Source organism: Echinops telfairi, unplaced genomic scaffold, assembly GCF_000313985.2.
Source record: "Echinops telfairi isolate 266 unplaced genomic scaffold, ASM31398v2 ScPeMD7_23;HRSCAF=83, whole genome shotgun sequence".
Lineage (NCBI taxonomy): Eukaryota > Metazoa > Chordata > Mammalia > Afrosoricida > Tenrecidae > Echinops > Echinops telfairi.
This window is the reverse complement of record NW_022103920.1, coordinates 42,555,504-42,579,946: the sequence shown is the minus strand read 5'-3', so window position 1 is coordinate 42,579,946 and position 24,443 is coordinate 42,555,504. Positions and strand designations below refer to the sequence as shown.

At 41.6% G+C, this 24,443-nt stretch overlaps 1 protein-coding gene across 2 annotated transcripts in view; it reads right to left on the bottom strand.

Annotated features, from left to right (window-relative positions):
- The window catches only part of DNAJC2 (DnaJ heat shock protein family (Hsp40) member C2), a 34,030-nt gene that overhangs the window by 3,477 nt on the left and 6,110 nt on the right, over positions 1-24,443 (bottom strand). For both annotated transcript variants that reach the window (XM_004702611.3, XM_045289038.1), the window contains exons 3-13: positions 19,483-19,558; positions 13,575-13,673; positions 12,518-12,659; positions 10,363-10,443; positions 8,796-8,861; positions 8,256-8,347; positions 8,052-8,173; positions 7,565-7,714; positions 1,723-1,811; positions 1,582-1,651; positions 51-235 (exon numbers count right to left, since the gene is read on the bottom strand). In XM_004702611.3, the coding sequence (XP_004702668.1) occupies positions 51-235; positions 1,582-1,651; positions 1,723-1,811; positions 7,565-7,714; positions 8,052-8,173; positions 8,256-8,347; positions 8,796-8,861; positions 10,363-10,443; positions 12,518-12,659; positions 13,575-13,673; positions 19,483-19,558 (1,172 nt within the window). The remainder of the gene's footprint in view (positions 1-50; positions 236-1,581; positions 1,652-1,722; positions 1,812-7,564; positions 7,715-8,051; positions 8,174-8,255; positions 8,348-8,795; positions 8,862-10,362; positions 10,444-12,517; positions 12,660-13,574; positions 13,674-19,482; positions 19,559-24,443) is intronic.

Sequence of the window (24,443 nt, the reverse complement as noted above, 5' to 3'; positions counted from 1 at the left end):
TAACCAGTCCGTGGGTGTGTTTATAAGCTGTTCAGTTAAGACCAGTGTACCTTGAATTTGTTCCAGCAGGGAAGAGGTTCACAGCTTTAATCAGTAACTGCAGATCATCTTCGGACCAATTTTTACTGCCATTCCCACCGCCGCCAGTTGACTTCTCAGCATTCTTGGATGCCTGTCGCATACGAGCCTCAGCTTCTTCTTTCTCTTTCCTGATTTGCTCATTTATATCTCCTATCTAAACAAATATAGGTAAATTAGGGGCTTAAAAGCATGTTGCTACTCCACACTCATTTTCTGGCTAGGGCTCTGGTCCTCTACTTTTAGGGTTAGCCTGCTCTGACCCTACACTCATCCTAAACCAACTCCCAAATTGATCCTAGCCTCATTCTAAACCAACTCCCAAACTGGCACCTGCTTTTCACTCTGGCTTCCGGGCCACATGGCCGGTTGAGGTACCATGATTCAACCCTGGCTGCCCTGTGCTGTACTTGTGTCATACAATATTAACTTGCATTGATGCAATTTTTTAAGACTATGGTCATGCACTAGGCTGTTTCAAACCTCTGAGCTCTTAACTACTGTACATACTCGAGTATAAGCCAACCCGAGTATCAGCCGAGGCACCTAATTTTAACACTAAAACTGCATTAAAAATGTGCTGAAAAACTCCGGTTCAACGCGAGTGTATATGGTACATTTGGCAATCACTCTCCACAGAAAAGGTAAAGGCCTAACAGAGTGGTCTTTGTTTCATCTTGAAGCTTTACCATTTAATGTTTTCAAACATGCACAGTGTCTCCCACTAAAGATGATCTTGACCTCATTTCTTCTGTCAGCAGCTCACTGCCTTGGGGTGGTCTGTGACTCCTGTCTCCCTTTCAGTCCTTGCTGCTGCTGCTCTTAGGTGCCAGAGTTGGCTGCAGCTCACAGTGACCCGATGTCCAACAGAATGACTGCTCGCCACCGTTGCTGTGTGAGCCCTTGGTTGCAGCCACTGTGTCCATTCTTCTCTTTAAGGAATTTCCTCTTTCTCACGGACTCTCGACCAGGCAAAAGGTCCTTTCTAGGGACTGGCCTCCCCTAATAACCTTCTCCCAGGTATGTGGGATGAACCCTTCAACGTAACTATTATTAATTCCTTTGTGGTAGCAATAGCACTAGACATGTCTCCAAAAGTAAGCACGACACTAGACGTACAGTAGGTATTATTAATACTTGTTGCACGGACCTGTTTCCTCAGTTGTAAAATAAAAAGTGTAGAACAGGAAGAACATAGATCTCTTTTGGCTCTAAGTGTTACTATCCTAGGGAAGAATCAAAACAATTTTCCTAAGTTTTAAGAAAACTATTGATTGATAGGAGGTACTACAAATCAAACACTACACAGTACCAACCACTAACGCTAAAGCCAATCGAATTCTACAACAGCATTTACTATACACAAAATCCAGTGAGAGGGCACACAAGATAACACCTTGTTCTTAGCAACCTGGACCTGAGGTGGGAGAGTGAGACAGAGGCGATACTATAAGCTGGCTGCAGGGCTGAGTAGAGGCAGAAGGGATACATTTGTTCTATTACCTGTTTTTCGAGAGCAGCCTTTCCTACTTCTTTTGTAGCTGATGTGAGTGTTTCATTCAAGCACTGCAAGCTAAAGAGAAAAGGATGACATGTTACCCTCAGCATGGCGGAAGACATCCATAGGCTGCTCTATAGGTATACCTTGCTAGTTCAAGTCGATCACAAAGCTTTTCCACTTCTTCCATCATTTTAACCCGCTCGGCCTCATTGTCAGAAAAGTGATTCCAGGTCTAGAAGCACAAACATGAACATTTTCATCTTGTATCCACCAATAAGAATACCTCCAACAACACAATTACCGTGCATGGACTTTTCATTAATAGAAGCTCCTGAGGTGATTTTGCATGATGGCCTTCGCTCAAGAACCACCTCTAGACCAGCTACTATACAGGCACTACACCAATAGGGCAGTGAGCAAACAGGAAGAATTGGATGGTAGGGTGTGCTTTTTAGGTGTTATATCAGAATAATTCCTCAGGGAGCCAATAGGATGAAGAAAACACTGTTCAGATTTAAATGCTTTTGTTAGGCTGTCTGTCTATAGTGTTTGAAGTACAAAATCTAGTGAAGTAAAACAGCACTCATGTATGAAGGAAAAGAGAAATCAGCAGCAGTTCTGATAATGCTCAGGATGGAACCCCTCAAATCCCGTGCTTCTTTATGCGGAGTCTGACAATCAGCGCCCTCCATTCTCCCTGCTCCCTAATCCAAGCAATCAGGTTCCGATCAATGTGCCTCTATGATTGTTGACACTTCCTTAGGCTTCCAAAAGCACTACTGGTTTCCTCCAACAACTAAAACAAACCCTCTGCCATGGAGTCCACTCGGATTCAGAGCTACCTTAGAGGACAGAGAGTGTTTCCAAGGCTGTGAATCTTTAGAGGTGGACTGTCAGGTCTTTTCCCACCAAGCAGCTGGTGGGTTAGAACTGGCGTCCCAGAGTTAACAGCACAATACTTTACCCCCTTGGTTGGCTATTGTGTTGGCCAACAATAACAAACAACTGACTATGGGACTCATTGAAGTAGCAGGCAAGGCAGTAGTGGCTGCACCAGTCTCCTCTCTCGAGGGGGATCTCAGACTGCCTTCTGGAAGCCAGGCTGTGCTGCCACAGCCTCTGCTCCCTGACTCGTAGGGCACCCCAGCCAGCTGCCATGTTGTCCTTGGAGTTGGAGTTGATCCACTCCACAGCACCTAACAACAGCTTTCTCAAAACATCTGGCATTCTAATGCACACCGTGTCAAAACAGCAGTTTGGGCATCCCTGAGGGTGTGTTCCTTGAAATTAGGGACTGAAAAGAAATCTGAAGGGGCAAGCTGTAAGGGGATGAGATGGTTTCTCAGTGAGATTCTTGTAGGACAGTCCCTGTTACCCTTGGAGAATAAAGCAGGTGCCCTGGGGGGGATGAAAAAACCTCGATGTATTTTTTCCTGGCACCTTCCTCACTAACCAAATTGTCCACTTTCTTAAAACTTAAAGCCACTTTGTTAAGTTAAAGTCCAAGTACATTATCCTGCTTTAAATATCACTCCCAGATTCTCCCCTTTACAGCTGTGCTGCCTTAACATGAGCACAGGGTTGACTCTATCTCCCTGTAGAAGCAGACATCCTTTTGCTCTCTCTTCCCATCATGACACTCCCAATGCAGGTATTAGGTTTCCTCACCTGTGAGCTCAGGGACCTTGTTGTAGATACCTCCCAAACTACTGAATATGCATGTCTTAAGGTGACCTATAAATGTCCCAAGATAGTAAAGGCTCTCTCACTTTTCCCAATTCCATGTGGTCCATCATGAGGAGCTGAGGTGCGCATGCTACCATAAAATGTGTCTGACTCCTTTATTTTATTCTCTCCCTATCTTTCCTATCCTCTATGACTTTACTAGAACCTCTATGTATTACCGCTGTATAATTGCGCCTACTGGTCCTTCGGTTGTTGGAGGCTGACTTCCTCTGACACTCTCCAGGTCCTCATATTAGAAATAAAGTACTACTATCTAGTCTCTTGAGAGTCATATGAAAGATGTTTTTCTATACATAGTAAGCATTTACATATTTTCTTTTTGGGGGGAGGGGCCTTTTTAAAAAATTTTATTGGGGCTCATACAACTCATCACAATCCATACATACATCAATTGTGTAAAGCACACTTATACATTTGTTGCCCTCATCATTCTCAACATTCGATTTCTGCTTGAGTTCCTGGAATTAGCTCATTTTCCTTTTTTCCTCGCCCTCCTTTCCTGCTCCCCTCTCCCTCATGAACCCTTAATAATTTACAAATTATTATTTTATCTTACCTTACACTGCCCGGCGTCTCCCTTTACCCACCCTTCTGTTGCCCATCCCCCAGAGAGGAGGTTATATCTAGATCCCTGTGATCGATTCCGCCCCCTTCCCTCCCGGTATCGCCACGGTCACCGCTGGTCCTGAGGGGTTCATGTGTCCTGGATTCCGTGTGTTTTCTTTACTTTAACTACAGAGGTACATACAGTACACACACAACTCTGTCACTACATAACCTGGAATTCCACAACTCTTTTAGTTCTGTTTAATCAGGAACAACACTGCTCTGACTTCACCAACTTAAAACATAAGGGCTTCTCTTGGATTAAAACTCCATTTCAAAACTTCTGGGGGTGTTTGGTCAATACTTTACAGTGAAGGCTGTATTTAATGCAAATTACTAGTACTCATGCAAATGAAACACATAAAAGAATTTAGAGGTCTTTAAAATCCACCAAAATTCAACTTCTAAAAGAATTATTTTACTAGGATAAAAATTAATTTTATATCACAAGAAAGAATTGGCTAAAACTAAGTGTGAAATATGCTAAAAACAACTGGTGTGATTTCTCCAATAAATTAATAACAAAGTGATGGTTGGGACCTATTAAAGGATCAAAAACCAAATCAAACTCACTGTCACTGAGTCAATTCTGATTCACAGCAACCCTACAAGACAGAACAAAATTGCTCCTTTGAGTTTCTGAGACTTTGAATATTTATGGGAGTTGAAAGCCTCATCGTTCTGCCTTGGAGCGACTGGTGAATTGGAGCCTCTGACGTTGGTTAGAGGCTCAATGCACAACCCCACTAAGACACCAGGGCTCCTCATTGTGGAATAAGTAGATCTTAAGACACAAATGAAGTGGTTTTACAAAGTTTGTGGAAAAATTCCTTATCTTTCAAATTCCATTTTCCCATGACCTCTTTAAGGTCCCCTAATATTCCTGAGAAGCTGACAACTGAAGACTTCAATTTATTGGCCTTATTTGTATCCAAATTGGAATAAGCCAACTTTAAAAAAAAATTCAGAAAAAATTTGAATGAGGATGAGTCCTAGGATACTCAGCAGAAAATTTTAAAGTTTTTTAATGGTATGATGGTTATGTTAAAAAAGAATTGGACAATGAAAGGCATACATGAAATTTAAAAATAAATTAACTTCCAAATATACATATTTACCCTGGAAGAAAAGGGGAATGGACTGAAAGATTAGAATGTGTCCCTCTCTCTATGTGACAGAGAGACATGCATCTGCTTTGTGTCGAGATCCGACTTGTGACTGCTTGTATGCTCTTTTTCTCTCTTCTTTCTGTGTGTGTTTATCTATACAAGACAGGATAGGCAACACTGAAGAGACAGTGCTGTACCGACAGGTCCTGGGGGCATGAGCGGGCAGAAGGCAGGGGGAGGAGAGCTAATGACACGTACAGGGGAATAGTAAGGTTCTGAAATTGATGGCGGGAGGATGTCTGGGTGGAATGACTGAGGTGAATGATGGACAAACATGATAATGGGACAGAAGGAAAGAAAAAAGAAACAAACAAAAAATAGGTATATATATGTATATTTGTTTATATATGTATATAAATGCAAATGTAACAAGGAAGCAGATGGACTTTGGGCCTCTACTTAAATCTTACCTCAGTACAAAAATGGTTTGTTCTAATAAGTGGCATTGTATGATTCTCACCTTCCTGACACGATCGCTGAAGAAAAAGTGGCTGCATAAATATACGTGATGAAGAAAGCTGATGGTGCTTGGCTATTAAAAGATGTAGTGTCTAGGGTCTTAAAAGACTTGTAGTCAAATAAGCGGCCATCTAGCAGGGAAGCAATAAAGCCCACATGGAAGAAGCACAGCAGCCTGTGGGATGAGGTGTCAATGTGAAAAGGTATGAGAAGTACAGTTGTATGAGCCCCTAATAAAATGTTTTAAAAAAAAAAGGTATGAGAAGTTCAAAAACATGTAACCAAATCAATGTGAAAGGGTAGGGATGCAGTGGAGGCCCAAAACCCACCTGTAAGGTAATTGGACAGTGCTCTGAAGGGCCATACAGAAGGGATGATCAATCCAGGGAGTGGCATAGCACTAATGAAACACCTAACTATCCTCTAGTTCTTTAACATTTCCTCCGCTTACTATTACGGTTTTTATTTTGTTTTACCTCATTAATCATGTTAGACTTGTGTATATTCATTTGTATAATTAGAATCATTTGATACATGAAAGCCAAGATAGACAAACCTTCAGAAACTGGATCAAGAGTAATGGTTCCCCGAAGGAATGGGGGGCGGGGGAGGGCTTGGAGGAGGAGGGGAATAGGGAGCTGATAGCACTGACGACTGTATAACCTCACTCGAGGGGAGCAAACAACAGAATTGTATGTGAATGGATACATTGGATGCTGTAAGATATGGCAAAATAAACAAATAAATAAGGGGTGGGGGGATTCAAGCAGAGTGTTTTATAGGTGTGTGCATATGTAAATACATTAATTCATAAAAATAGAGGTATTGAACTATGTACATATATTTATATGGCAATACACTGAGGTACTGGACGGACTTTGGGCGTCTGCTCAGCCCTTGCCTCAATGCAAGAACACTTTATACTAAACAACCTGGCATTCTGTGATGGTCACCCTCCCGGTATGATTGCTGAAGACAAAATGGGTGCATAAGCAAATGTGGTGAAGAAAGTGGATGGTGCGTGGCTATCAAAAGATATAGCGTCTGGGGTCTTAAAGGCTTAAAGTTAAGCAAGTGGCCATCTAGCGGGAAAGCAACAAGCCCACACACCAGCCTGTGCGATCATGAGGTGTCGATGGGAAAAGGTACCAGAAGACCCAAAACAAACAAGCAATCATATTTTTGAGAATGAGGGAGGTTGGAGCAGAGACCCAAAACAGATGTAGACAGTCGGACATCCCCTCACAGAAGGGTCACAAGGAAGGGATGAGTCAACCAGGGCACATATAGCACTGATGAAACACACACTATTCCTCTGGTTCCTTGAGGCTTCCTCACCTCCACTATCATGACCCCAGTCCTGCCTTTCACTGAGTGCTAGTTGGGAGCATGTACACGGGTACAGATAAGAGATAAGGGCTCAGGACACATGGAATCCAGGAAGGAATAGGGATATCAGGAGCCTAGGGGGAAGGGGGGGGAGTGGAGGGGAGGATGGAGAAATCGCTTGCAAGGACCAACACATAACCGCACCCACCCACCACCACCAGGGGGACAAACAACAGAAACCGTGGGGGAAGGGAGATATGAAAATAATAATAATTTATAATTTATCAAGGGGTCATGAGGGAAGGAGGAAGGGGAAAAAGAGGAGCTGATACCAAGGGCTCAAATAGAAAGAAAATGTTTAGAAAATAATGGTGGCAACATATGTACAAATATGCTTGTTACAACTGATGTATCGATTGTTAGAAGAGCTGTTAAGATCCCCCAATAAAAAGAAAATGTTTTGAAACTAACTGTGGAAGCAATTTTATAATAATGCTTAATGTGATTGAACTATGGAATATTATATTTTTAAGATTTCCCAATGATTATATATATATTGAGGTCAAACATACAACTATTTCATTACACATGTGTAGTATAAGTTTGGAAATATTTAAAAGTTTAATCATCTTCATATAACTGTTGCCTGATTTAGCTCAATCACAATCTTACCTACCTTGCATGAATTTCGAAGTTTTTGTCTTTCCCTCTTAATGGCTTTTTTCTGAATATCCTTCTCCTTCTTTGCTAACAATGCTTGTTGTCTAACTTCCTCTTCTTCTTTCTCCTTTGCTAACCGAGCAGCTTCTAATTCGGCTTGCCTTTGCTTTAAAACAGGGAATAAAATGAATATAAGAAAACCAGGCACTTGGAAGTTTTCACTAATTGTACTAAAAAAACTCAACCTTTTAATTAATGAGAAAAAGGTGACAGGCTTTCACTTACTGAAGGCTGAACTGGGGAAAGCAGGTGGGGTCGTTTTACTTTCAGTAGAAAATGTGTATTTACTAATTATAAACATTGTTTTTCCTCAATATAAATTTGTTGGTAGAGCCTTCAATCCTGAGCACCATTTTGTCAAGCGCCCCCTAATGCTGTCTGAGGCCACAGCTGTACAAAGGCTCGGGAATGTTTCAAGTCCAGTGTGGGCAACGGACACTCACCTTTTCTTTAGCTTCTTGTTCCTTCCGTTTTGCTTCTGCCTTTGCTTTCTTCTCTGCTTCTTTCTTGGCCTTTTCTTCTTCCTTGAACTTTTTTATCCTTGGATCACAGCTATATGCATTATCTGCCAGAAAAACCCAAATTATTTGAATATTCAATTCAATTGAAGAGCTTGGAAAAAAAAAAAAAAAAAAAGGCAGACTCACCAACCAGGGTCCTTATTCTGTTTGTTTCTTCCTTTTTCCTCTGTGCTCTTGTGGCTCGATTCTGCTTTTCAATCCATCTCCTCTCATCACGACTAGAATTTAAAACAGGAAACATGCAACTGCTTAGTTAGAAAACTATTTCTAATATCATAAAAAACAAATTTACTGCCATCTACTTAGTACTTATTTTCAGGGATTGCTTTGTCATTTCTGTAAAGAGGTTTTCCTTACACACACACTGGGAAAACTAAAGTAAAACCTTGGTTAAGCAACGAGAATAATTTGCTGTAAGAGCTTTATCAGCAGCTATATTCTTTTTTTGCAATTATATTCATTAGAATCCCTTACACATATCCTAACTAACGGCTGACAGGACCCCATCTACCTTAACTTTATAAGAAAGAAAATTAAAACATCAAAAGCCCATTTTAAAAGACTAGACAAAAATACAGCTTTTCTCTGTTCAGTTCATCACATACAGTACCGAAGAACCAAGGAAATGATTAAACATTTTTCTTTACTGATGACTGGGACACATACCATTCTGCCTTTTCTTTTTCTTCTTCGTCCAAATAAGAAAATTCTCTCCAAGAATCAAAATTATACCTAATACAAACAAAAAGAAAATCAAGCTAACTCAAATGAAAGAATACCTGCCTTTCAAAATTAGTTCAGACACAATGAATTTAAGAATCAGTAACAAGATAGGTTTAATAGACCCTCTTCCCTTCCATCTTCTTGGGGTCTAGCGCAGGCAGACAATATGATTAATTATTTTTTAATATTTCAAAAATGAATTGTAAGTGCCATGAAAATTTAAAATAAACTCCTCACAGTTCAGCCAGCACATTAAGGCTGGATTGAATATATGTTTATTTGACCGAGATGGCACGAGAATGATGTTACAAATATCCAAATGGCCCTCAGCAGAAAAAGGTTTCCTACCTATTTCCACTTATCGTTGAGTTGATTCTGACTCCTGCAGGCCCCCAGGGTGTCAGAGGAGACTAGGCCTGTACAATGTCGACGTTAATTTATGAGAAGCCCATTGTCACGGGTCCTTGTGCAGCAGCTGAGCTGTCTGCCACCACTAAGGGGTCAAGGCAACTCTGACCTGGAGGCTATTTTGCCCTGTAGGTAAAAGCAACTACACTCACGTAACTACATTTCATCACTTCGGTTCTATGCCGATTGCACATTTTCCTATTTTCTAGACGCCTAATGAAAACACATCATATATAATACAAAGTCACATTACTTTTATTATAAATTAATGGATTTGCTATAGGCACTGTCTCCATCCTCATGTACACAAGTACTTAAAAAAAATTTTATTGGGGGCTCATACAAGTCTTATCACAATCCATACATTGATCCATTGTATGTCAAGCACATTTGTACATTTGTTGCCCTCCTCATTCCCAAAACATTTGCTTTCTACTTAAGCCCTTGATATCAGCTCATTTTTCCCCTCCCCACTCCCCCCCTTCCTCATGAACCCTTGATAATTTATAAATTATTATTTTGTCATATCTTACACTGTCTGATGTCTCCCTTCACCCACTTCCCTGTTGTCCGTCCCCCAGGGAGGTTATATGTAGATCCATACATAAGAACTTTCAATAGGAAAATTATTAGTAAGATTACACAAATACTTGTAATAAAATTATAGTATACTTACTATCTAGAAATCTGTTTAATAGAAAAGACTAAAAAACCATAAAAGGGTAAATATTGCACAAGGGATATGCAACATTATGTAAAAACCTTTAATAAGTTCTAAATAATATGACTTTATTCAGTGGAAGTTGTGGGATATGCATTCACCCTGCAACTAAACTAGAACTTAAACTAAAACGGAATCTCTGGGTGGAGCAGAGAGCTAACATGCCCGGGTGCTAATCTCAAAAAGTTCATGGTTCTAGTCCACCAGAGGTGCTCTGGACAAAAGGCCTGTTGATCTACTTTTGACAAAGGAGCCCTGGAAAACCCCATGGAGCACACACACGGGTGGCCCTGAGTGGAAAATGACTCCTCGACAACTGTACTGAATCAAGGGCTCATTAACTACTTGTCCTTAAAGCATCGGAGACCCGAGTATACTCACCAGAAGGAGTAAAACGCATCTACAGCCTCAAATGATGAGTTTATGTCACCAAGTTTGGGAACAGTTTTTTTATTTGACCATCTAAAATTTTAAAAGAGATCAAAGTTTGAGCCAGGCTAATTTGTCCACACACACACAAAGCAACAAACACTTTCACTAATCACGCAGAATCTGGGAGACTAGACTGCGGCTCTGGGAGGCCAGCCGTGGGCCCTGAACACTGGGGAGCTGAAGGAGAGGCTTGACCGGAAAGATGCGGAGCAGTCCGGGCCATCAGGTCAGCCTCAGGTTTAGAAAGTGCAGTGTGGCAGTAGCAAGGCAGGAGCTGCCCCCTTTCCCAGCCCACCTACTGCTGGCCTCGGAACAGGCAGCAAGAGGCCAAGGCCAACTGGAAGTCTAGCCCGTCATCCTTGCTGCCATCTTGCCCAATCTGACTTCACTCAGCAGTTGATTTATCACCCCTGAAAACAATTCTGAGGCCCATATTTCCATCTTTATGAAATTATTCCACAAAAGTATATAATACACTTTTTACCACTTTCAATACTGCTATAAAATAAATGTGAGGAGAAAAGATGAAGGGAATATTTGTGTCTGCATCACACTTCTAATGAAAATGATCAGCTGGGAGGTGGGTGGGGAATAAGGAGTTAATAATATGAGTAGCAAAATGAAGAAAATGCTCTATAGTTGATTGTGGTGATGACTGCACAATGCTTAATATATTCAAACCATTGAATTATATGGCCTGTGAATCATGAATTAAAAAAAAAAATCACCCCCGAGGCCTACTTAAAACCAAACAATGGTTTCACTTACTAGTAAAGAATTTCTGCCTTAAGTTTTGTGTTCTTTCAAAGTTGATCAATATGCTGACCGCAGGGGTTGGCAGTTCAAGTCCACCAGCCGGTCAGTGGGTGAAAGATGAGGCTATCTGTGTCTGTAAAGATTTACAGCCTCAGAAACCCCATATAGATAGGGTTACCATGAGTCAGAATAAACTTGATGGCAGTGGGTATATGGGATAAAATTGAAAAAGTCACTTGACAGACCATATAGGAAGTTGGGGGACAGTGAGTTTATATTAATGGGGAAGGGTGAACTCAAAAAAGGAGTGGAGTAATGGTTGTGCAACTTGAAGATGCTAATCAATGTCAGTGGACTGTACGTGTGGAAACTGCTGAATTGGCATGTGTTCTGCTGTGTGTGGTCTCAGCAAAAAGAAAGTACATTTCAACAACAACAATAAGAACCCTATATCCACTCCAAATCAACAAATCAGAGGCTCTGGGAGTGGGGCCCAGGCACCGTGATCCCAATGTACTGCCAAGATGTGCAATTCAAGCAAACAAACAAACAAAACTCTTCCTAGGCAGATGGGAACAAATGGTATGCTAATATGCACTGTTAAAAAATTAAATTTTCATGAAGTAAATGGTACGGGTTCTCAGCTAGAAACCCATTTCTGCGTCAAAGCTGTCGTATGAAAATCAGACACTCAATGAATAAAAATCTTTCTTCACTGCTAATCAACGAAATACAGGTTGCAGGTGCTCATTATTCAAGAGGAAGCACAAGGGTGGGAAATTACTGTCGCTTAAGTATCACTATTCTCCCACTACACCAGGAGTCCTCAAACTTTTTAAAAATGGGGCCAGTTCACTGTCCCTCAGACCCGTTGGCGGGCTGGACTATAGTTTAAAAAAAAACTATGAACAAATTCCTAGCACACTGCACTTATCTTATTTTGAAGTAAAAAAACAAATGGGGCAAAAGCACCCGGTGGGCCGGATAAATCTTCTCAGCGGGTCGCATGTGGCCCGCGGGCCGTAGTTTGAGGACGCCTGCACTACACAAAGTCTGCTACTGCTCTCCTCTCCAAAAGAAAAAAACAAACAAACCAGGAAAATGCCCCATGAATTCTAAGAGAAATTCTCTACAGAAAAGCAGAACTTCTGTTTAGAGGGGAAAATAAATGAGAACTGAACTCACCAGAGGGGCTCAATATTTTTAAAAAGAGGAGGAAGAGACTGTGGAAATTTTCTCATGGAAAAAAACAGAAACAAAAAGGACCAGAAGAAAAGAGCAGAACCCTGGAAGAGTACAAGAAGGAAGCCAACAGAGGTAATGACCAAAAGGCAGTACCTTAACCCACCTGGAATTCCTCTCAAACACGGGGGAAAACACTTCGAAGAAATTGTCTTTTGCTTCACTTTTGGAAGGAACTGAATTATCAAAGGTAGGATCTACACTGTTAAATGCTCGTCTTTTCACTGGATCAGACAACATCTCATAAGCTGAGGGGAAAAAATGACAAAGTCACATCACCATGACTCTGTACATTTTTTTTTTTACTGTGAGAAAACATTTTCCCCCTTTAAAAAAGTTAAACTTTTCATATTTAAAAATGTGCGTTTAGGGTGGGGGCAGGCTTCATTAGGCAATGGCAGCTCTAGTACTGCTAGCTATGCTGATCATTGATGTAACAACTAAGGAAAGTATCCCTGGTGCACAAATCAAAGTACTCACCCTTCAAGAAAACAGATCACTCTGAGGAAAAAGGAGGAGCCAAGAAATTAACTGTTAACATTCCCAAAGTTAGAAAGAATCAAAGGCTCTTAGGCGTCTGAGTGTTGTTTAAAAGTAGGCCAATTAAAGAAATGTGTATATAATTAGAAAAAAAAGTTGGCATCCAAATATAAAATCGTATAGCGAACCATTTAGAAATGATGGTTACCTATATTAGTTCACTTAATAAAGCTACATGGCTATGTAAATAACAGGAAGTAGCCGTGGATTCTGCACCATGATACAGACAACATCTTGATTTAAATGAGCAAAACATCCGAGGAACCGCGTAGGCCCACAAAGCAGCTGGAATGGGAACCGTCTGACTGCAGCAGTTTCTCAGCACTCAGTTTCAGGCTCAGAGAAACCAACTCTCCGATGAAAGCCTCCTGAGAACCACCAGAGGAGCTCGTTAACCTCATGCTGCCTCGGACTCAGATGGTCCGGGATGGAGCCTGCGATCCTGCCTTTCGAACAAGCTGCCAGGGCTTGCTGCTGCTGCAGATCTGCCTTTGGGAAATGAGGGTCTAGAGAGGTTGCTAGAAATCACCTGATGTAACGCAAAGTCTTTAAGTGTTTCAGCAGAGTTCAATAAAACCCATCATACTCAGGAAAGGAATTCCTTACTGGACAATCCCCCCTACCTTTAGTTATGCAAGTGAAGTAGTCATTATCTCCCTCCTTGATGGGTTCCCCGGCTGCTTTCCGTTTGTCTGGGTGATGCTTCAAAACCATCGCTTTATCTGCAATGGAAGTCAGATTCAGGTAACTTGTCATTTTAGGCATCAAAATTAAAACTCAAAATGAGCTAAACAGAGACTATTTCTAACACTGGTATTAATTAAAAAGGAAAAAAAAAGTCTCCCGTGACAAAACATTTGCTTATTAAAAGTGGAAGTTCCAGACAGGGTGAAAGGATCATTTTAAGAACTGGCCCCAAGTGCTGGGAATCCTCACTGTGCCACAGTTCTCCCTCTTGATTGTTTACTACTGGATTCACTGGCCCGAGCAACAGCGAGAGACTACTTTCCTCTTGGACTGGACAGGTAGATCACTAGTGCTGCCCACTTAGTTGACTAGGGTCTGACACACTTTTATCAATGTAGGGGCATGCTGGTTGTTGACAAGGCATGGGAATTATCTGTGCACTTTCCACCACTACTTAGCAAATCACATAGATCAGAGAGTACTATCTAGCTAAGCCATAAGTGGCACAGTGGGTTAAGCACTGGGCTGTCAACCAAAAGCTTAGTTGACTTGAACCCACTAGCTGCTGGAAGGAAGAAAGGTGAGGCTCTTTGTTCCCATGATTAGCAACCTTGAAAACAGCAGCTCTACGCTGTCCCATGGGCTTGCTACCTGTCAGAATCAAACGATGGCAGTGGGAAGCTCCAAACAAATTAAGAGAAAACCTATTTGTTTGCGGGAACTATTCTTTTAATACTCCATTGAATCTGATTTGTGATTCTTTTAATCAGATAGGCCCTAGAAAGTGTTTTTTAAGAGGTAATTCTCTGACAATTTCAGAAAGATCAATTTCCAAACATTTGCATATAAACATTGCTCTCAAAAAAATCTATGGTTTTCATCTTCTTCCTTTACTCAGTGGTTCTCAACCTTCCTGATGCCGTGACCCTTTCATACAGTTCCTCATGTGGTGGTGACCCCCCAACCATAACATTATTTTTCTTGCTACTTCATCACTGTAATTTTGCTGTTATGAATTGGGCGACCCCTGTGAAATGGTTGTTCAACCCCCAAAGAGGTCGAGACCCACAGGTTGAGAACTGCTGGCTTAGTTCATGATTTGCTTTTTCCTTTGATAAAACAAATCTTATCTCCATTTTTTCCCCTCCCTCTTGTTTAGTGCTATTCTTTTCAAAGTTAATTTTTTTTCTCCCTTAAAAAAAAAAAGGTAATAGTTTGAGGCAGTAAATTTACTTCAGGTACAGTCAACCCAGGCTGCCATCTCTAAGGCTCCTCCTACATAGCAAATCTATTAATATATTTTGTCCTTTCTAAGCCTAAAGATGTATATTTAATTTTCCAAGTGGTTCTTTTAGTTTGTTTAAATGTATCTATTTTCTTAAACTGAGATGTAATGAAAACTTTTAGGTTTTATGCCCAATGGGACTCTGACAACTGTATAAAGTCATACAGCTACAGATCATAGATACAGCACTCCCATCATCCATCACAACTCCCTTGCACCTTTACCTGGGTATCTCACACCTCTATCACCTGAACAACCTCGCTGATTCCTGTAGCCAAAGACTGGATGTGGAGCTTCTTGAATGCCGTGTAAATACAAGCACATTGTCTGTGTCTGGTTTCATCTACTCCACATAATAAGTCAGGGTGCGATGTAGCAACGATGAAAAATACAACTTTCCTCTAGTTCCTAAATGCTTCCTCCCCACCCTCACTATCATGATACGAACTCTACCTTGCAAGTCTGGCTAGACCAGAGGATGTGCACTGGTACAGATAGGAACTGGAAATACAGGGAATCTAGGGCGGGTGATCCCTACAGGACCTGTTGGAAAGAGGGAAGCGATTACAAGGAACTATATGTGACCTCCTCCCTGGGGGACAGACAACAGAAAAGTGGGTGAAGGGAGACGTCGGACAGGGCAAGATATGACAAAATAATAATTTATAAATTTTCAAGGGCTCACGAGGGAGAGCGGAGCGGGGAGGAAGGGCAAAAATGAGGGCCTGGTGCCGGGGGCTTGGGTGGCGAGGAAATGTTTGAAGAATGATGAGGGCAATGAATGTGCAATTGCGCTTTACACAATTGATGTAAGTATGGATTGTGATAAGAGTTGTATTATGAGCCCCTAATAAAATGATTTAAAAAAAAAAGGCTCATTCACATTCTTGTGTACACTGGTAATTCTTCCAGTTTTTCACTGCTGAGCAGTATTCCATTGTTCCTATAGATCCCAGCCTGCTTTTTTCTCTTCTGTTACTGAACATTCCTGCACAAATCTTTTGATGCACACACTAAGCCGAGTCATTTCTACAGATACTCCACAGGACCAGAAACTGTGACAAATACATTTTTTGTGAGGGTGGGAGGTGTTTCAGGTCAGAGATTTTTCTTACAAATACAAGTGAACCCCAACACTCAAGAGGCATAGAATTCCTGTGAGCACCAGATGACTAGGTTTAGAGGTTGTGTGGCCAGGAACAAGCATCAAATGGTACCCACTAGTTAGGAGGCATGCTGGGTCCACCACTACTGGGCACCATCACCGTGACTCACAGTGTCAATTACCAGAAAAATGCGTTCTGTCTTCAGCCCATCTTCACTCACAATGTTCTTCTTGGAACTTCAAGCATATCTTGATTAGCGAAACCTAATTTATCCCAAAATATAAATCTCCTTAGGAACCAGGAAGGTTTTTTTCTTTGCAATTTTTGTCTCTGTGAGATTTATTCTGACGTGTCTAGGGAAATCTAGCATCTCTTCTTTTTTTCCTTCTAAACGCTGGGAACATTCAGTAGGGTTTTGTTTTTTCATTATAAATCTTGGGAGAAAGATGAGTCGGTCTGCTCCTAGGAAACCTGATAGACGATCATTATGAGTCGGTACCAACTCAATGGCAGTGGGTTTGAGTTTAATTAAAGTCAGCCTTTGTAATTTTAAATAGTGTGCTCATGTTTTTCGTTTCCAGGCAATCTGTACTTATTTCTCCCCAGACGGCTTTCTGCAATGCCTACTCCACCCCCAGTGCAGTGCCTTCGTTTCTCCTGACAACACGCAGTAGGCAGTTCACAAGTGTTCTTTTGAGCCTTATGATAAATTAAGTCTGCGTGAGAAGATGTCTTCAATTTCTGTTGCAGTTTCCTCTTATGCTGCACTCTTTTTTTTCCATGTTGATTTTTCTCCCTTTAACCCCTTATGCATATTACAGGATTCTGAAAGGGCCTATGCTTGGGGTAAGAGCTCACAGTACACTCAGTGTGAAAAAGAAACCAGGGTAACCTGGGGCCAGCGGTTACCTATTTATGGACACCCCAGACTTTCTTCCCTTCTGAGTCTAAATAAAGGAGCCCTGCTGGCGAAGTGGGCGAGGTGCTGGGCTGCAGGGTTGCTGGCTCAACCCCCTGCTGCTCCGGCAGCATGTGCTCACTGACCCACCGTCTCGGATCCCTAAGGAGGTCTACTCTGTCCTACAGAGGTATTATGAGTCCGAGTTGACTCAATGGCAGGAAGTTTGGTTGGGGTTGGGCGTGGCCTCCAAACAGACAGGTAACTGACATTTTTTGAGGGGGCTTTAGCAAAAGGACTTTAAAAAAAAGGATTTAATATATGAAATTTCTCATTTTGAACTATCAGAAATACTTTAGCAAATTTATTATAATATACTAAATTCAATTTATCAAAGTCTTTTACTTTCATGCAAAGAGGACCAAATCCATACATATAATTTGCAAGTGTGGCAGCTTTTACTTCAAAAATGAAGTTATATTAGCAATCAGATGCTACTTTTCATATCCAAATTCTTTATCTTAACCCATCACCCAACTTCTCTACTAATTTACTTTCTTCAGGTAATGCAGGCAAGGAAAAAAATTACTTTATTCGGTCTTAACTGATCTTCTACTTTTCATTATAGCAAATCAAAATATATCAAACTAAATTGTGTATGTTTGTAACGGGACGCAAGAACTAGAAGGATCTCAAATGTGGTGAAGACACACATACTATTAGGTTATAATTTGTTAGCATCAGCAACCTAATGAAAAGTTCGTTTCTTCGTATTTTTAGATTGGACTAGACTTTCACAGAGCAGTGAAAGAGCACTTGTCTTCTTTCTTGAGACAGGGATAAAAGAATGATACTGATAGACAATTCAACAAAAGTAGCACGGGCTGAGTTCAAGGGTCCCTTTGTGTAGGCAATGTCTGCAATGGTACTGCAAAACTCTGGGCTACAAAACCAACACTTTTGGCAGCAGCAACAACAACAAAGACCCGCTACTGAATCGATCCCAATGGCTCAGGACAGAGCAGAACGACCTTGTGGCATTTCTCAGGCTGCAATCTTTACTGGGGCAGATTGCCAGGTTTGCTCTCTAGAGGAGCAAACCACCAATGGTTGGGTTACAACTCAATGCTCAACCCACAGCACCACCAAGACTCCTTCCTCTTGACTAGGGGTCCTCAAACTTTTTAAACAAGGGATCAGTTCCCTGTCCCTCAGACCCGTTGGAGGGCCGGACTATAGTTTAAAAAAAACAACTATGAACAAATTCCTATGCACTCTGCACATATCTTATTTTGAAGTAAAAAAACAAGGCAAAAACACCCGGCGGGCTGGATAAATGTCCTTGACAAGCCGCATGTGGCCTGCGGGCCGTAGTTTGAAGATGCCTGCTCTTGACTACAAAATATTCACAACTTAATATCTATTATGCCCCACTGCAAAAAAGGATTAATTTAACATAAGCAAATACATGTTTCTTTAGAATTTATTGAATTTTTTTCAACTTAGGAGAAACTGAATTTCTTCACCTTAAGACACTATTTTTGTAGTTTGGAGACACTTCTGATTCTTTCACAAATGTGTACGTATCAACACATATGGTACTTGTGTGTCAGTATGTCTCATGACATGATTTTGCAAATACTTTCCCACAACAAATGAATGTTCCCGATATATATTTTATTGACTATTCATATGGATTAGCAAATGCTTTGGGTAAAATCATGTCTTTTAAGAAATCTAATCACAGATCTAAAATAATCTGCTAAATTCCTTCTCCTTGTTAGAAAATGTCTCTTCTCATGTTTTTTCCCAAATGTAAATACTAAAGAAAAATTTAAGTTCACTTATTATACTTAGTCTAGTCTAGTGTTTCTCCACACAAAATCTCACTCAGCCTTCTTCTTCCTCCAAATAGAACAGTTTCCTTTCTTGACTCCCTACTCTATCCTGTATGGCTAGTCTGGTCACCTCCAACCTATCCATTCTCTAGAGCAGCAGAGAGAACATTCTCTTCAGACAAAACACTGAAAACATCATTCATGAACATTTGCTAGTAGGTAAGCTGAATAGACATGCAAGGAAATACGGCCACTTTAAGCACTGTCAAGGAAAACAACAATGAAGCATCAGACAACCCTTTCTGGAATAGGGGTGAGAGGGTGTAAGCTAAACCACAAAAGAACACTGAACTTAAGCAACAGTACAGCTTCCACTGAGTCCTGCTGCTCACACTGGTGAAGAGAGCTGGAAACTTATGTTACTTTTGAAGGCTCCCATTAAGGAAATATTGTGTGTGTACGTACACACACACACACACACACACACACACACACACACACGGGTTTCTTATCCCTAAGGAAAAAGTTCACACATGAGCTTCATATGCATTTTTTCCTCTAGTTTTGAAGGCAAAGATTGTGGTTATACATTGCTTTGACAATACAACTCACGCTACAATATCTATAGTTATGGTTATAGACTATAATTTTATATATCATATTCAAAAAGCATTTCATGCCAGATATATGATTATTTCAAAATAACAAAGTACTTACGAGCTGCTTTGATCTGTCTCTGTGTAGCTTTGTATCTTACGTGGCCAAGTCCGAGAACTGCATAATGATCCTGGTTCTAATAAAGACACAAAGTGGAGTCAGATTTGACATAGAGCAGTATTTCCCGTTCCTTGTGTTTTTGTATCCTAAACAGTGTTTCACAAAGCAATACTTCCACAGTAGCAGTCCTCTGAGAGGATTTGTAGAAATGGGTTCTGTGATTACACCAGTTTGAGAAACGTTGACTACTGTAAGACTATCAGGCATTTACAAGTATTATCAGCTTATCATGGGCTCTGAGAAGTCCTATAACGAAAGCCAATCAATCCAGCAAAGAGGAAATCAGCAAAGACCCACCATTTTCTAAACTAACTTGAGCATACAAGTTTTTCTTTTTTAAATACCTAGTAAGGTCACTATGGGTTGGAAGTGACTTGATGTCAGTGAGCTTGGTTTGGAGGATGTTCTATGGCTGTCCTTAATAGCCAGAAGTTCCGCAACCAAGAGGAGCTTACGAAAGCTCCAGTAGGATGGGCCAGTGCACACAGACACACGCAGGACCCAAGGTGGGTTTAGTGGAAATGTTGAAATGTCTCTGGATAGGAAGTAGCTAGGGTGACATCCTATTGAATTTAGAAGTTGAGATCCCTTAAAGAACTTAAAGAATACATTTACATAGAGTTTGGGGGAGTAATTTCAGCCACTGATTGGGAACCATCAAGTTGGAAGAAATGGGGGAGACAAATTACACTTTAAATGTCAGGATTGCAAAGTTGATATTGATATGAGCCCCTTCATTCTGCCTAGCAATCACACTTCGTTGTGATCAGTTACTTTCGCCCTAAGGCAACTATTCCAGGTGCCCTGGTGATACTATGGGTTAGGCACTGGGCTGCTAACCGAAGGCTGGTGGTCCAAACCCACTGGGAGAAAGATGAGGTTGCCTGCTTCTGTAAGATTTAGTCTTATACAGGGTCACAGGTTACATCTGTTCACTCTCCCTCCACTCATGATTGAGAAAGTGTCCTTCTACTAAAGCAACTTAAATGTTTTTTTTTGGTTCTGAATTCCATCCTCTCTAGGCTTCTGAAAATTAGCATCTTTTAAATATATCACCTCAATTTCAAAGTTGATTATTTTCATCAGTATCTGTTTATTTCTGCTTTAAATATTCTCCCATGTCCAGTTATTGCTCCCTTTCTCTGTTCCCCGCCCAGGTCAGGCGTCCTGCAGAAGTGATTCACTCACTATCTGAGCCCCTCTCCTATTCACTTTCAATTCACCCCGTCTCGTTCAGAGGTCTGCCAACCCCACTTCAGATGCTGTGAAATAGCTCTCTTCACTACCAATTTCCAGGTGCCAAATCCAAGGTCACTATCTGCCATCTGTGACGTCGACTCTCCGTCCTCGACAGTCTCTTCCCTTGGTGTCTGGTTAAGTCTGTTCTTGTCCTGCCACCTCCCAGCAGCTCATTTCAGCCACCACTACTGGAGTTGTGGTGACCTGTGTAGCTCAATCCTCCAGGGTTTCTTTTTTTATTTTATATCCTTTTTAATGTCACTTTGTTGGTATAATCCAACATTACAACTGTCTTGATACAGGTAAGCAAATATTACTGTGCATTTGACTTCAACTATGGGTCACACACTGTGCAATAGCAGATACCTTATGCAAACAGTTCAGGACCAAACATGCACTTGACTTGCTCTTAATAGCAACAAATAGATGCAGAGACCTTATTTGCAAGCTGAAAATCTCGTTGTGTCCTTCTACTGTTGTGTCCTGCTCATTGGTGAGTAATGAAGTGCAAGATTCCTTTCCATGGGGTCAGGCCCACTGGCCTAACTAGTGAATTTTTCATCCTTACTTTGTGGCTTATAAGTTTTCATCATCTTGCCAGAGATGAATTCCACACTCTGCTATGTCCTTGTCAGTCCAACGCTGCACAGCACATCCAAGCTAGAAGTTTCTGTTTTAAATGGGGAAATGTTTAAGTAGTTCACACAGCTACCGTGCAGGAATCTGAGGTGAACTTCTTCATTAAGTCCTTTACTACAATGTCCTGGGAGTCTAGTATTTTGTAAGCAATACAGACATAGCAATTTATGGATCACTTCTATGTTTGTCTTTGTAATCTTGATTTTCATCTTTATATTTGTCCATGTCTACAATACCATCTCGTCTGTTTTCGTAAGGCTTATTTTTTCCTCCAAAATTTAGTCATGCTCAAGTTTTTGTCACAATCCAGGAATGAGTTTAAATGTAACTTCTTCTAATGTGTGGTCCAACTTCCACATTTCTCATGGATTTGCTCGTGAACTTGGTTGTCACACCTTGGACGATCACTGCTATCTTCAAACTGCTGGACGATGCAAGTCTTCCAGCAGGTATGGAGGCCCTGTCACAGACGGCTTGGCCAGAGCTACTTTAGAAATGCACATGATGTCAGCATTGAACTCTCTACCCAGTGTTTCCTTTGGTGCCATTCACGGTCACCTGAGACTGGGTTGAGTCATCCAGGATACGAGGGAGAAGTCTGATTTCGGGTGCTGGTGTGTCCCTGGCTGTTGGAATCATGTGAATAGCATCCAGATTTATCACACAGTCACTAAGCATGCCACCGTTTGCTGGCTTTGCTTTCCCTACCTTGCTTTCCATGATTTGGGCACATTCATTACTCAGGGTGTGAGATTTACCTCTTTGCCCTTGTACTATCCTCTTACAAACTAGCTCCTCCATCTCTCTCACCTTAGGGCCTGTCATTCTTTGTCCTGGTTACCCACCACAGATCATGAACCAGGCCGCGCTATCCTGGCCTGCCTGGTTTATTCTTCCCCCACTCTTCCTGCAGGTCTCACCGTACCTAAAATAAGCCCTGGTTCCTCCATCTCAGCTGCTTTTTGCAGCTGCTTTTTGGTTCCTTTCAAAGGACTGGAAAAATTTCAGAGCTTAAAACACTCCAATGGTACTCTACCAACTAGGAGCCCTTACCTCCTTGCCCCTCCTCCCTTTGTTCCTGCCACACCTGCCTTCCTACAGTCCCTAGCTTCTTTCAGTTTTATGGCCTCTATACAACTCTGGAATATGATTCTCCCTGTTCTTTGCATACCAGTCAGGTCTTATTTTAGATGTCAACTCCTTAGGCCTTTCCTGTCCAGTCAAGCTACAGCAGTCACCTGGACTCTATCACAGTAGCTGTTCTAGGTCTTTTCCAGCCCTTACTGGCCAGGTTCTTGTTTGCTTCCCGTCTGGAATATCAGTTAGGTGGGAGCAGTGACACTGTGGTTGAGCACAGTACCCTCAGCACTGAGAACAGTGACTGACGTACAGCAGGTGCTCTAGCTGTATTTCATGAATGAAACCACTAGCTGACCGAAAGCTGTCCCTTTACTGACATGATCTCCTTTCTGTTTCAAGGACTAGACTCTTGGTCACGTAGCTCCTGCTCTTTCAATCTACAAACGAGCTCAACAATCCTCACCCTATTTCCTAATGACCCTGCTTCGGCCACTGTTCTTTTTCTTGACCCCCACCTTTAAGAATGTTTTTACTCTTGAGATATGTACTTCACCAGCTCCGCTCTCCGTAACCTCTTGCCGTCTCACTACCTTACTGAAACTAAAACTTACTGCAGAATCTAGCGTCTCACTCTTCCACCTATGTGACTAACCTTGGATGCAGTGGGGCACTCGTTCAGCTTTATCCTTCGTAAGGCTTGTTGAATTAACAGATGTCTTTTTCGTGATTTTCTTCTTCCCCCTATTTCCTTGGTAGTCTTTGCTATTTCTTTCCTCTTTTCATCCCTTAAATATTCACATTTCTAATGTTTGGTCCTTTTCTTTCAAAAGTGATCATCAGGATAGCAGCAGCAGAAGTGACTAACACTGGAGTATTTATTTCCCTTTTTAACATAGTACATATAGCTTTCTCTCTTTTGGGACAAAGATGGGGCTTGCTACTCCTATAAAGATTTATAGTCTCAGGAACCCACAGGGGCAGTTCTACCCTGTCCTATAGGGTTGCTATGAGTTGAAATTAACTTAATGACAATGAGGTTTTTAAAAATTAAATCTCCCCTAGACCAGCTACGTGGACAACGGCCCTTCCCCCAGAAGAATTTACTTTAGAGGACTGCACTGAAGCTGCAGCTAGGGAAGAGGGACAAGTCTGATCAGAGCACATGGGAGCAAACGAATGGGGAAGAGAGAGTGGAGCACATCCTGGCCCACCAGGCCTGGAGGACGATGTCCCCACTCCGAACAGCCAATGCACAGAGTGGACGATATGGCTGATCCCACTATGAGACATGACGTCCCTCGCTGACCTGTGGCCCTATGGGGGACAACACTGGAGACCCAGGGTCAGGATTGGCCCCGACTGACTCCATGACACTGAGGCAAAACACAAAGGCGTGTGGCAGAGCAACAGGGGGAGCAGAGCAGGGAGCTCCTGAGGGAGTGCAAAGGACAGACTCTGGGGCCAGAGCGTGGTACCTCCTCGGACTTGACTGGAGGACATGCCTAGAGGTAAAAAAATAAGACCATGATCTATTTACAGGTTTTTCTTTCTTTTTTAAATAAAAAAATTTTTTTTCTTAATTTATTCTTTTATGGGTCATTGGTTTTCTTTTTTTGTTGTCATTGTTGTGTTCTCTTTTGTTGCTTTGTCTTGCTATGCCTTGTTTTTTGGTGCACATTATCATCTCTGCAGATCTATCTAGATAAGATAGGCCGGATGAACAGTCTGGAGGAGAAAACAACGGGACCTATGGTTCCGGGGGGACATGAGGGGGAGGCGGGGGCAAGGAGGTGGTGTTGACCAACCCAGGGACAAGGGAGCAACAAGTGATCCAAACTTGGTGGTAAGGAGAGTGTGAGAGGCCTGGTAAGGGTAATGTAACCGAGAGAAATTACTGAAGCCCAAATGAAGGCTGAGCATGATAGTGGGACAAGAGGAAAGTA